Below are 13394 nucleotides of genomic sequence, written 5' to 3'. Positions count from 1 at the left end.
ACAAAGCAAAAGATTTTCAATCTGTATATACGGGTCTATAAGGACTGCACTAGAAATTCCACCCTTGAATTGCAACTCTCACACACATACGTAGACCACCTACATCTTCCATACACACACTGTATTGGCTTTATTATATTCACTTCCACCACCCTTCTCTGTCACACACACACACACACCCTCTCTCACTTAAGCCAGTTCCAACTCTGCAGCCATTGATTTCCATAGTTCAATACTGCACAGCAGCAGAGGCAATCCACTGTTCTGCTGACTGCACAAGCCTGGCCTTGCAACCGTTATTACCAGTCTGGCCGCTCCATTCAACAAATACTGGCTACTCATCACGGCCTGGGGAGAAAGGCAGCATTTCCCTTTTTACAAAAGTATGCACTTCAACAGAAAGCTAATCAGAACTAGCACCGACATGCACAGCGCAGCAAAATGCATAATCAGTCAACAGAACACACTTTAAATACTTACATACACAAAGCAGAAATTTGGAGAACGTTTAAGATAACCTAACGTAAGCCATCCACAGAGACACCGGTGTGACTCATCGTCATCAGATCTACAGATAAATGAGGGGGGGGGGGGAAATGCCAATCACACGCGTTCTTTATCCTTCAGAACGACTGTTTGTCCATGAGATTCAACCAGTAACTGCAGAGACAAATTAACCAAAGAGCAAATGAAAAGAGTTCACTATGACCACACCCTACCAACCACTTCATAGCCTTCCACTTAACTGTCACATAAAAGAATAAAATAAACTGGATAAAGGCACAGAAATATTTCTTTTATGATACAAAAAAACAAATAGATAAACAAACAAACAAACAAGAGTGACACTGTGACATGAGAAGCGCAGAAACACGAGACAGGAAAAGCTAATCAGGGCAGAGTTACAGCAAAAGGCTACTAGTGTTCCCCAAAACATTAGCTTCAAAGCTAACACTGTAACACTAATTACCCATCACTGTCTGTCATCCAGCACAAAGCCAAACTTCATTTAAACCATCACAACACAAGACAGGACCAAGTTTACTTCACGTACAACATCTACAATCTACTGAAGCAAAAACACAACAGGCAAGAATGAGCCACAGTTCCATCCCTCTTCGTGGCAGCCATTTTAAGTTTCTTGCTAGCATGATGCTAACTTTGAACAGAAATAAAACTCAGCAAAGATTCACTCAGCTTCAGGACACAACTGCCACCAGAGACTCAAGATTCATTTAGAGGCTTCAAAAGCTTGAAGAAAAAGTGTCAGTTTATCCAAGACTGGCTTTTTTTTTAAACAGTAATGACCCAGACTGAAGAAAAGGCAGCCATGTTGTGAGGTAGCTACATTATTCTGTTTTCAGAGGAACAGCCATATTGTTTCTCCAGACTTTAGTAACATGAAGGCCAGCTGTTCGTTCATATTGGTGTTAACGGATTTAAAAAAAAATTTTTAAAAAAGCTGATTATAAACACGACATCAAATAAGTGTGGAGAAAAAAAGATGCAAAAATGTGTCAGCATGTCCACCAATTAACTGTGTGTAGTGACCGTAATAAAAAACCTATTTAGCATACAGTGACATGATTGGCAATGAAACTGTATCTTGAAAAGCATGGGAGCTTGTGTGTGTGTGTGTGTGTGTGTGTGTGTGTGTGTGTGTGTGTGTGTGTGCGTGTTGCGCGCATGTGTGCACCTCTTTCGCTCCCAATCTACTCCCCTGTCTCCTTCCTCTTCTCAGATATCCAGGCGTGCATGCACTTACACACACACACACTCACACACACACACACACACACACTCACACACACACTCACACACACACTCACACAAACACTCATTCATCCTCTACAGGGAGAGAGGATGAGAGGAGAGGACGGACGGAGAGGCAGAGAGACAGGACGGAAAAAAAAAAAAAAAACACAACAACAACACTGCGTCCCAGAGGTTGCCATGGTTACCATTCTGAGGCTCCACGTGCGTTGACACATTAGCGCAGACACCGCCCCCTCCCCCACCGCCCTTCAGAGCCTCATGGGGTCACAGTGCAGTCAACGACTACAAAGAGCAGCATAGTCAGACTCGCAGGAGGAGCAGACAAACCAGAGCCCTCTCTCTCTCTCTCTCTCTCTCACACACACACACACACACACACACACACACTTACTTTAATTAAACTCCATGCCTCCCATCGCTCTCTGAGGATGCCTCAGGGACACAGAGCACACACACACACACACACACACACACACACACACAAATACACGCTTTTGTCACACTGTCAATGCATACCTCTGTACTGTATCTCAGAAGGCCGCCAGGAGACAAATTTGCCAAACACACACACAAATACAAATACATTTGCACTCTCTCTCTCTCTGTCTCTCTCTCTTTCTTTCTCTATTATGAAGTGTTTAGAAGCTTCACTGCCTAGAGGAACAGAATACACAAGTCAGGCATACTAACACAGTCTGTACAGTAATAACATGGCCTTGTTTCTCTTCAGCTTACTCAACAGCACCAAGCCATGGGGCTTTCTAAGCACCCGCTTTCAAATGTCATTCTAGCCTTTAACTGCTTTCTGAAGGCACCGATTTTTAAAAAGGTACACATCCTCGCACGTATTTTTCACAAGCACTTTCACACGTACTCTCACTGTATTTTGTAGCTGACTCATAAACGAGCATAACAGCCGAGTCACGTGACAAGAGAACGGCAGCCATCTTACGCTGATGTCAGAGGTGTTGTTCTGAGGCTGAAAACCTGGACACTTGTTCAAGCTCACTCCCCACAAAAAATACCACATTAGTATGTACTCTTTTCGTCATCTTTACGGGGAAAAAAACTGAACACCATGCTCATCCACCGAGCGTCCGCCCGGGGAGGGCGAGAGACACATGCTGTAAAAGCCCCCGGTGACCCTGAGGGGTCGGGCTGGCCACGTCTCTGAGTTCTGAGGACAGTAGAGTGTTTGGGGGGGGGTCGGGAACCTCTGTACAGGTTGGAAATCGAGAGTTGCCCATCCCCTGTCTGTAGGTTTGCAGGGGCAGAGCTCCACCATAAGGGGGCACCCCCATTCCACTGAGTGTGTCTCGTGTGTGTGTGTGTGTGTGTGCATGCGTGTGTGTGTGTGTGAGAGAGAGAGAGACACAGATAGGGAGGGAGAGGCCCTTGCTTTCCAGTGCAGCCATTACTTTGTGTGTGTGTGTGTTATGCCTGCTATACACACATCACACCGACCCACACAGACGTGAATATATACACAGCAGTGTGTGAAAGGTAGCATTCTGGTTCTCTCTCTCTCTCTCGTTCACTCTCTCTCTCTCGTTCACTCTCTCTCTCTCTCTCTCTCTCTGTAAACGGTGGCTGAAAATATCTGGAACAACAGCGCAGCACCAAAAACAGGTTTAACTGCAAATTTAGCGTGATTCAAAAGCAATACATTCTTTGATTACTTTTTGGTTTTCAGCTGGTGCTGGTAACAGACCAGAGGACCTCACTGTCAGTGTTGGACGAGGTTTGGGAGTCTGCTGTGTGTAATGTGAACAGATGATAAAGCCTAAAGAGAACATGCACTTAACTGGGGTGTGGATGTTGAATATGTAAAGAGTACATTGCTTTATAGCTCCATTCTCATGTTCTCTTAGACACGTCTTTTTTTTTTTTTTTTTTTTATATCAACTCCAACACGACAGTGTAAATAAAACATACACTCAGGCACTTAATTACATGAGTCTCTTACAACGCACTGCTCTTCCTCGGACGCACGCACAAATCCACACACACACACACACACACACAAACACATAGAAACGCACATGCGCACACACACGCATGCGATTTCATTCTTTTGTCAGCTTCACCATGCCACATGAGAGCATGGTAAATAAAAACATAACATCAGCTTAATTACGGAAATCTCTTGCACTATGCTGGGCTGTCTCACACAAACACACACACACATATTCTCTCTTCTTCAGTCACCTGGGTGTGATGCTGAGAGCAAGGGTGTGGGGGGTTGCGTGTGTGTGTGTGTGCACACGCGCGCACGCACACACACACACACACACACACACACACACACACACGTGGGGGGGGGCCTTTTGTGCTAGTCACAATGGTCGTGGGGAGCCCCGCAGCAGAGTGCAGATGCCCCAGTGAGGCAGGCAGCTGCCCTGTCTGAGCAGAAAACACAGGAGGGATGAGAAGAGAGGGATACTGGGGGGGCTGGGCGATCGACGAAAAGAAAAAAGGGGAAAAAAAAAAAAAAAAAAAACGGCCTGTCTGCCTCCTCTCCAGAGCGACGCCCCTCCTACAGCCCAGATCCAGAGCTCCAGAGCACAAGTAACTACCACAGCATGAAGGAGCCGAGAGTCGTATGGCGGCTCTCCTTAAACAAGGCAAGGCTTGTTTTTCATATAGAAAAAGGTTTAAGATAGAAAGGAAGAGAGAAGGAGAGGGTGAGAGAGAAAGAGTGTGGTGAGTGTGCTGCAGTGAGCCACAGTCTTTGTGCTGCACAACCCGCTCAGCCCAGCAGAGAGAGGGAGAGAGAGCGCGAGAGAGAGAGAGAGAGAGAGAGACACAGAGAGCGAGAGTGAGAGAGAGAGAGGGGGGGAGAACGAGAGTGAGACACAGAGAGCAAGAGTGAGACAGAGAGAGAGAGAAGATGAGAGTGAGACAGAGAGAGGAGGAGAGAGTGAGACAGCGAGAGAGAGAGAGAGAGACACAGACAGACAGAGAGAGACGGAGAGATAGAGGAGGAGCATGGGAGACTGAATGTGGGTGTGTATCCATGTCAGAGCGAGAGAGAGAGAGGGAGTGAGGAAGAGAGAGAGAAATAAGATGGAATAAAAACGGGGGCAGGGAGAAAAAAAATTTTCAGGGTTGGGACAAGTGTATAGAAAAAAAAAAAAAAACACACACAGCTTGGTGCACAAGCTTCCTTAAACACCATTTTAAACTGAAAAAAAAAAGATTGGCCAAAAAGAAGTCACTGAAACTAATACTCAAGCTTTTTTACGGTCGACTCATCTCGATTCCATTAATTAAACTAATGTACCGGGAGGGGAGAGGGAGAAAACGAGAGAGAGAGAGAGAGAGGGCCCCGGAATCTGAATACGCCACGCACACACACAGGAAGCGCAAGGCCCAAGAATAGCAACAGGAAACACGCCCCAGAATCTGAATACTGCAATCGCAACAGCCTCGCAAAACAAGACTGTGCCTCTCTGAACACTGCGTTATGAAAGCTGATTTACAGAGAGAGAGAGAAAGAGAGAGAGAGGAGAGAGAGATAGTGAAGGAAGAAGAGGGGCAAATGGAAAAGAAAATGGAAGAGGAGACAGAGAGAGGGATAGAATTGTCCACACAGGCAGACTGAAGAAAAGCAGTTAGAGAAAAAAAAAAGAAAAAAGAAAAAAGAAAAGCTTTAAGGAGGAGAGAGGAAGAAGCGAGGGAAAGGCTGTGGTTGGGGAGGGGCAGAAATCCGCCAGCCTCAGCAGCCACAGCCTACAGCACACTGCTGCACACACACACACACACACACACACACACACACACACAGAGAGAGAGAGAGAGAGAGAGCGCGAGCTGGACCAAGTGAGAGAGATGGGGACAGAGATAGACAGACAGACAGAGAGAGAGAGAGAGAAAGGGGAGACACAGAGATAAACAGAAAGAGATAGACTGACAAAGAGAGAGAGAGAGAGAGCAGAGGAACAGCAGGGTGGAACAGCAGGGGAGAAAAAGAAGTGAAGAGAATGAGAGAGAGAAAGGTGACGGAGAGGTGAAAAGAATTAAAGGTAAGAGAAAGACAGGAGAGACAGAGAGAGAGAGAGAGAGAGAGAGAGTGGCTGGTATCTGCCCTGGCACCACAGAGTGTTTGGCACACAGACAGCACAGTGTGGGGTGGAGAGGAGAGGAGGGGGTGGGGGACAAGGGGGTGTGGGGCAGAAGACGCGGGTGGTCCTTAAATGATGTCAGCCACTGGAGTTCCTGTGTGAAAATGGCTAAAGAGGGGGGGGGGCAGGGGGTGGGAGTGGGGGGTGGGCTCAGTTCTCCAACTCTCTCACGAGGTAGTCTGACTGCACATAGCCCTCCATCTGAATTTAACTACTCCAGATGAAACCTCTCCACTGAGAGGCAGGAGAGAGAGAGAGAGAGAGAGAGAGAGAAAAAAACAACAGAGCGAGTGTGTGACCAACATGTGACCTTCCCCTCTAGGCCTGAACACATTAACTCATTATGCATGAGAGAGAGAGAGAGAGAGAGCAAGAATGAGAGCGAGAGCAAATATGAGTGGAAAATCAGAACAGACAATTTTGGAGGGAAAACACTGCAAGAAAAAAAAAAAGAGGAAATTTAAAAAAAGAAAAAAAGAAAAAAAAACATACAAGGGGAGCAAACAGAAGAGCAGTGAGATAAATATGCAAACTAAAGAGAGACTTGACAATGTGTATATGAGGGAAAAGTAGATCTCTCTGAAGTAGATCACAGTTGTGTGTGGTGCCCTAACCTGAGGGGTGTGTGTGTGTGTGTGTGTGTGGGGGGGGGTGCTGTGTCGGATTAGCCTTGGTTTGAGGCGATGGTACAAAAGACCCCACTGAAGACCACGGGAAGATTAAAGCAAGCGGGGAGGGAGGGGCACAGAAAGGACGGGGGGGGGGCATTTTTATTCCCACACACTGACACTAGAAGGAAGTGTCACTTCCAGGCAAAGTAAAAGCCATACCCTGACACCACAAGTTCTGTGAGACCACCCTGTTCCTGCCCAAACATAGAGAACACGCACGCACGCACACACACAGACACACACACAAATATCATCATCATCATCGACCAAATGGGAGAGGATTTGATTTGATCCTAGGCTGATATATGAACCACACACTGCTTTGAGATTAATGGAGAAAAAAGACACCCAGAGCTAATTAATTGAAATCATCACACAAGATGTTCACCTTCTCAGCTTCCAAAACCATCCTTAGAGCAACACAGTGGATTCGCTCCCGAAGTCTCTGCATCACTGCTATACCTCTGTTTCTGATCTCCGCATAAGTACATCAGAATGAGGCCAGATGGCCGGTCCAGTGATAGTTTTACTCTCCAACAAAACAACAAACGAATTTGATATGAATTCACCAAGTCTCATGTTGGACTACAGTGGTCCTAAAACATTAAAAAAAAACGCCTTAACCACAGCCTCATCCTGCTGCAGACAACACGTATGGCTAAAGACCACGTGCAACACAAAACGGCAGAGTGGGAGAGGTAGGGCGGGTATTAATAATGAAGTCAAGTCAGTTAAAAACTGATCAACTCTTTTCTCACCGCTGCAAATAAACCTCCCGTTTGAGATCTTCCAGCCCAGGGCACCGCGAGGACCTTTTCAACTGTTACAAAATGCTCGGGCAGGAGTAAGAGCCGCTGAGGAGATTTCGCGTGGAAATTGACAGCAAACGTTTGATCAATCTTGCAGGCCATACATGTGTTTCATCAGTGTTAGCGCTGGAGTTGAATCTTACAACGTGCCTTGGTTTACTCTTTACCTTACTTGGCTTCCACGCCAGGGAAAACAATCAAAAGGCGTCAATGAACCATCATTGTGCCGAGATTGGATTGTAGTAGCGTAAAAATCGATCATTAATTTGACTGCGTCTGTCATTTTGCAAGATGGCGTAGGCAGCTCTGGCAATGGGTCTCCATCTTAAATTAACATAAGCGCCATTTCTTCATTCACATTTTGGTCTCGCTTTTTTTTTTTTTTTTTTTCCCCCCCAGAATGGGGCAGGTAGCATTAAGATTCGTGGAAAAGATTCTTTGCATCATGTTTCATATGATTATAAACCGGCCTCTTGGTATCTTGTGGATCACACAAGTCGTCAGGGAATCTGGGTCGAGTTACAATCCTATAGGTGAGGAACTCAATGTGCCGTGTATTCTCCGTGCCTATTGTCATTAATACTGTTTATGCTGTTTGTCTTACCGCCACAGATACAGTGATGTGACGTCTGCTGGCGTGAAATTCAATTCTATGATATAATACACAGTAAGCAGCCCCACAGAGGATCTGCACTGAGAGGCCACGCAGACGGTGTATTTCGGAGGAAAAAGTCTGACTTTTTACCCAGTTTTCGAGGAAATGATCCGCGTGGAGCAAAAAAAAAAAAAACATGAAAGGATAGTAAAGGTCAAGAGTAGGTATGCACGAAAAAGGAAGAAAAAAAAAAACACCAAAAAAAAGAAATGAGGGGAGACTTTTTCACAGCGCTACGGCAACACAGAGTGCACTCAGACACAAATACACCAGAGCGTAGGTGTTAGGAGGTGGTAAACGTGAACGTTGTTGGGAAAGTAAAAACAACTCAGGAACCGGCTCGACTGGTCAGGCCGGTTCCAGGCACCGGCGGCTCTCTTTCCGATGAAAGCCTCTCCGGGTACGCCGTTCCTGCCACTCACCGACATGAGGCGGTCTATTAGACCCGTTCTGCGGCAGCTGGGCAAAGCTAACTGATTCTACAGGCCTGTGCTAAAGCTGACTTGTAAATGGGAAGACAACATTCTTTCCTGACTGGCAAACTACCTTTACAGTGGCCGGGCACCTTTGTGACATTCTGCTCTAAAACTAAGCAGTGTTTTGTTTTTTTTTGGGGGGGGGGGGGGGGGGGTGTCTGTGCAGTTGGTCAGTCTTTAGCGGATGCCACTTTTGACTTTTACTCTTTGTGTCTTAGTCCGTTTGGAAAACAGACAGCCGCTAACTACGAGCGACGACTTTCTGTCGTGTTTGTCCCAACCAGCAGCTTTTAGCATCAACTGTCTTCCTGCTCTTCCGAGCCGTGATCTAAAACCAATCCAACCAGCTTGCCTTACATCCTCCCAGGCCGAAGCAAACAGTGGGGTTCTGTCTCGCTGTTCCCGCGCTCGGCAGACTCCAGTCCTTAGGCTCGCTGTGCTATTCTTAAGGCTTCGGCATATTCTAATATGAGAGTTTTTAAGTGTCGCAAATCCAGGTAATGTACGTCCAAATCGCTCTTAAAACATCCTGTTATTTTCCCCAAGACGTTTCCAAAACGGTTTTTACGCGGCTCTTTTGTAGCGGCATCCCCGCGGCTCTCCCGGCTCCTCAGTGGGAGTCATTTAGAGTGTGGCCTCAGGTGTTGACTCCTCCTTTTCTCTCTCTCGCTCTCTCTCTGTGTGTGCGAGCGTTAGTCGAGCTAAAGTTAGCGGTGGGGGCTAATCTGAGTAGTGTGTCATAAGCACAGCGCGAGTAAAGTGAGGGGCTGCTCATCCCGCCTCAGGCCAGATTAGCGCCTCTCACAGCCAATCGCGCACAGCCCAGGGGATTCCCCGCCAAAGGGAGAGAGAGAGAGAGAGAGAGAGAGAGAGAGAGAGTCAGAGAGAGAGAAGAAAAAAAAGGAAAAAGAAAATGACCCGGGCCAACCCCGGCCAATGGCTGAGCCCTGGAGAAATATATAAATAAATAAAAGAAATAAATAAAAGAGAAGGGAAACACATCCTGAGGGCATCCCCCACTGGCACAGTTCTCTCTCTCTCCCTCTCTCACTTTCCCTCGCTCAGTCACTTTTCCTCTCTCTCTCTCTCTCTCTACGACTCATCGGCCCAATCACTCAGACTTTCTCTATTTCAGTCATTTGTCTGCTCTCCCTTGTCTCTCCTCTCTCCCACTTTCATTCTCTTTCTTTAATGATCTCATTTCTCACTCAGCCTCCCTCATGTTTTGAATGAGGTTATCTGTATTCGCTAGTACCGACTACACCCCCCCCCCCCAAAAAAAACACCCCGCCACAAAAAATCAAAGCAATTCTAGTGGTTCAAACAATGACTGTTTCTTTTTGTTTGTTTGTTTGTTTACTTCACCACTCTTCCCTGACTGTCAACATACACATCACCTCAATATCAACCCTGGAAATTCGGAAAAAAAAAATGCAAGTTAAAAAAAAAAATGGAGTCAGTTCAGCACTTCGCATTGTCAACTTACATCACAGGCCTCTATCAAAACTAGCGAACACTGTGACCTTTCCACACGTTTCATAGTGTCTAACTACGTGGACCCTCCCATTGATTACTCCACCCAGTGTCAAGGCTTCTGCTGCAGAGAGACAGACAGTAAACAAACCACGACTGATGAGCGTGTTTTTTGGGGGTTTGAACATTTTGGGCTTACCGGCAGGCTGGAGGGTCGACCCTGCATGCCGTCCTCCGGGCCGCCCTTGCCGGACACCATGGGCTGGTTAGAGGGAGGAGCACTGGACTGGGAGCTGAAAGAGTCCTGAGAAAGCTCCTGAGGAGAAACAGAATAGTGTAAGAGAAGAGGAGGAGGAGGGAAAAAAAAAAAAAAACTGATGGCAGGCTTAATCTTGACATTGTGAAGTGCTGGCCATTAACCGTATGTTTTTAAGTGAGGTAGGACGCTATGCATCATTCAGGACGGGAGACAGAGCCAAAAACACTAGGGCAATTGGCATAGGTCAAGCATGCGTTATGCATTTTCATCACGACTCTGCGCTGTTGCCACAGATCGCATTTGACCTTTAGCCAGCTGAATGAGCTTCAGTTTCAAAGTAAACATCCTATTTGTTTGGCGAGTACTGGAGGTCCCAGAGCACACATTGAGACACACACGCACACACACAAAACCATCTCTGACTGGGAGTAAATGTCTCCATAATGCCTGCTACAGAGGAGTCATATCTGTGAGCGCTCTGAACTGTTTCTCTTCATGTGCATATACTTTTTTTTTCTCCCTTTCTTTTAGGGGGGGGGGGGGGGGGGGCTGCTTTTCACCTCTTTTATTTCATTCATTCATCATGAATCAACAAACATCAGCAGACATTTCAAACCAAGCTTCTCCTCCTCACATTTTCCTGCTGCATTAACACGCGCGCGCACACGCACGCACGCATGCACGCACGCATACGTACATATTCCAGAACATTCCAAATACAACTGTCACCGCCTCTCAGAACCTCAGCTCGCCTCAAACACTGTGAGGTGAGAGATTAGATGAGCTCTGTACCTGAGGGGGTGGCGGAAAACGCTGGAAGGGGGACTGTTGTTGCTGTTGTTGTTGCTGTTGTTGCTGCTGCTGCTGCTGCTGCTGCTGTTGAAGTGGAGGGGTCTGTGAGTAGGGTGAGGGCTGGCCCTGCTGGGACTGCCCGTGTCCAGGGGGCGGCTGGGTTTGCGGAGGCGGTACTGACTGTTGCTGTGGCTGCGGTTGCTGTTGCTGAGGAGGACCTGGCTGCTGCTGCTGCTGTTGCTGCTGCTGTTGTTGTTGTTGTTGTTGTTGTTGTTGCTGTTGTTGCTGTGAGGGGGGCGGCTGCTGCTGCTGCTGCTGTGGAGGTTGTCCAGGGCCCGGGGCCTGTGGGTACCCTGGCTGAGACTGAGGCCCGGGCCCTGGCTGAGGTCCCCCGGGCTGCTGCCCCGGCTGTTGGGACTGCGGCTGGGCGTAGGGCGGCTGAGCGGACTGCGGCTGCGGAGGCGGCTGGCCGTACGCCGGCTGACCCTGCGGGGGCCCCTGGGGGCCTTGAGGCTGGGGGTACGCCGGCCCCGGCTGGCCATGCGTTACCGAGGGCTGCTGGGGATAAGGTGGCTGGGAACCCGGGCCGCTCTGGGACTGCTGGTACGGAGACTGCTGCTGACCAGGGTGTGGAGCAGGGCCCTGCTGGCTGTAGTAACCAGCCTGGTTCTGCTGTCCGTAAGCACCTGGGCCGTGCTGTCCGTAACTTCCCATCTACACACACACACACACACACACACACACACACACACACACACACACAAGCAGGCAAGGACATCAGTTTTTTAAAACAGTCACTTAACTTCACTTAAGTACGCTGTGTTACACCATTCAATTTATCTCTTTTCAAGAACAGTCAAAAAACAAACCATGTGACAGCTTTTTTCTTCAATTACAGTTGGGTTTCTTTCCCCCATCTGTGCTGTATGCTGTAAACTATTTTTTTTATTTATTTATATATTTATTCATTTTCAGAGCTGCGCCTTTTTTTTTTTTTTTCTTTTTTACAACCTTCAAGTAGAATAAAAAAAATGACCTTGCAGGAAAGAACAGCAAGAGTACAACACAAAGGCCTGGCAGTAACAAGCTGAGCACTTAGCCTCTCAAGAAATTATAAAAAGAAAAGAAAAAAAAGAGAAAAGAAAAGGAAGAAAACAAACATGGAAAAAAGGCAACTGTTAAAAAAAGCGACTTCTAAACAACCTGAAGAGCTTGTCCTAAGTCAATTGCAAAAAAAAAAATGGAAAGGAAAAAAAAAATAATACTCCTTTTATTTTTCCATGTGGCTCTTATGAAAAAGCACAATAGGGCACCCAGCAGGCTGGCATGTGACCAGTAAAGGTAGAGTGAGGAGAGACAGGCGAGGGCCTCAGACAGATAGAAAAAGAGGGGTAGTAAAAAAAAAAAAAAAAAAAAAAAAAAACCTTCATGTCTCATCATCCTGTAAAGCTTCAATAAACGATCACTGCTTCGAAGCACGGATTTTTTTTTTTTTTTTTGTTTTTTTACACAATTTGATTTAAAAAAAAAAACAAAACAAAAAACAACTCAAGATGAGATTTAACCAGGTGAGTGAAAATTGCGTGAATGGAGAAAAGGTCGACGTCAGTTCTGGCTGCTCAACTAGAGGCCAGCTTCACAATACATGCCTACGCTTCAGAAATAATCGAGAGCGTACCTGTTGTCCATACTGTATGCCGCCCATTCCCCCTGGTGTACGGCCCTGCATACCCATGGGGTATCTCTGGGGGCCGGGGGCACCGTATCCCTGGCCTGGGTAAGCAGGTCCCTGGTGGGGACCCGGAGGAGGCCCCTGTTGTTGGGTGTAGGGGTTACCGGCACCGTAGTGCTGGCTCCGGATCTTTCCAACCTGGTCCATTGGGCCGGGGGGCTAGAAAAGGAAGAAAGGGAAACATTAGCAAAGCGAAGAGAAGCTTTTTTTTTTTTTTTTAACCAAATAATAACAACAAGAGCCCCAAAAATCGCAGCTCGGTCCTCCACAAGAATCCGTGCAGTAAGATTCTGGTTCATCTGGGTGAGAATATTAAAACCTTCGCGAGCTACTTCTTGGTGAGCAGACGCTGGCGCGCAACTTAACACATATTAGCATTACATTAGCCTGAGGCAAGTTAAAGGAACTCTGTTTTATTACAAATACTTCATAACTGACGTGTCTTTCGCAGACTTAAGATCGATGGGTGAAGATGTCTAAGCGTCACATACTTGCCTCTGGCTCAATCAGTATAAACAATAATAATGGGGGGGGGGGGGGAGAAAGAAAAAAAAAAAAATTCACGTCTATGCGCTAGCTGAGCAACACAAGTCAAACAGAGGCATGGATTAGTTTCCTTTAAATAAG

At 46.9% G+C, this 13394-nt stretch overlaps 1 protein-coding gene across 1 annotated transcript in view; it reads right to left on the bottom strand.

Moving 5' to 3' along the window:
• arid1ab (AT-rich interactive domain 1Ab) overlaps positions 1-13394 on the bottom strand; it is a 43515-nt gene that overhangs the window by 15283 nt on the left and 14838 nt on the right. Inside the window, 3 exon segments of the mRNA XM_030788914.1 lie at positions 10184-10300; positions 11036-11749; positions 12714-12926. Coding sequence (XP_030644774.1) covers positions 10184-10300; positions 11036-11749; positions 12714-12926 — 1044 coding nt within the window.

This window comes from Chanos chanos, chromosome 12, assembly GCF_902362185.1.
Source record: "Chanos chanos chromosome 12, fChaCha1.1, whole genome shotgun sequence".
In the NCBI taxonomy this organism is placed as follows: Eukaryota; Metazoa; Chordata; class Actinopteri; order Gonorynchiformes; family Chanidae; genus Chanos; species Chanos chanos.
This window is presented reverse-complemented; position numbering and strand designations above follow the sequence as displayed.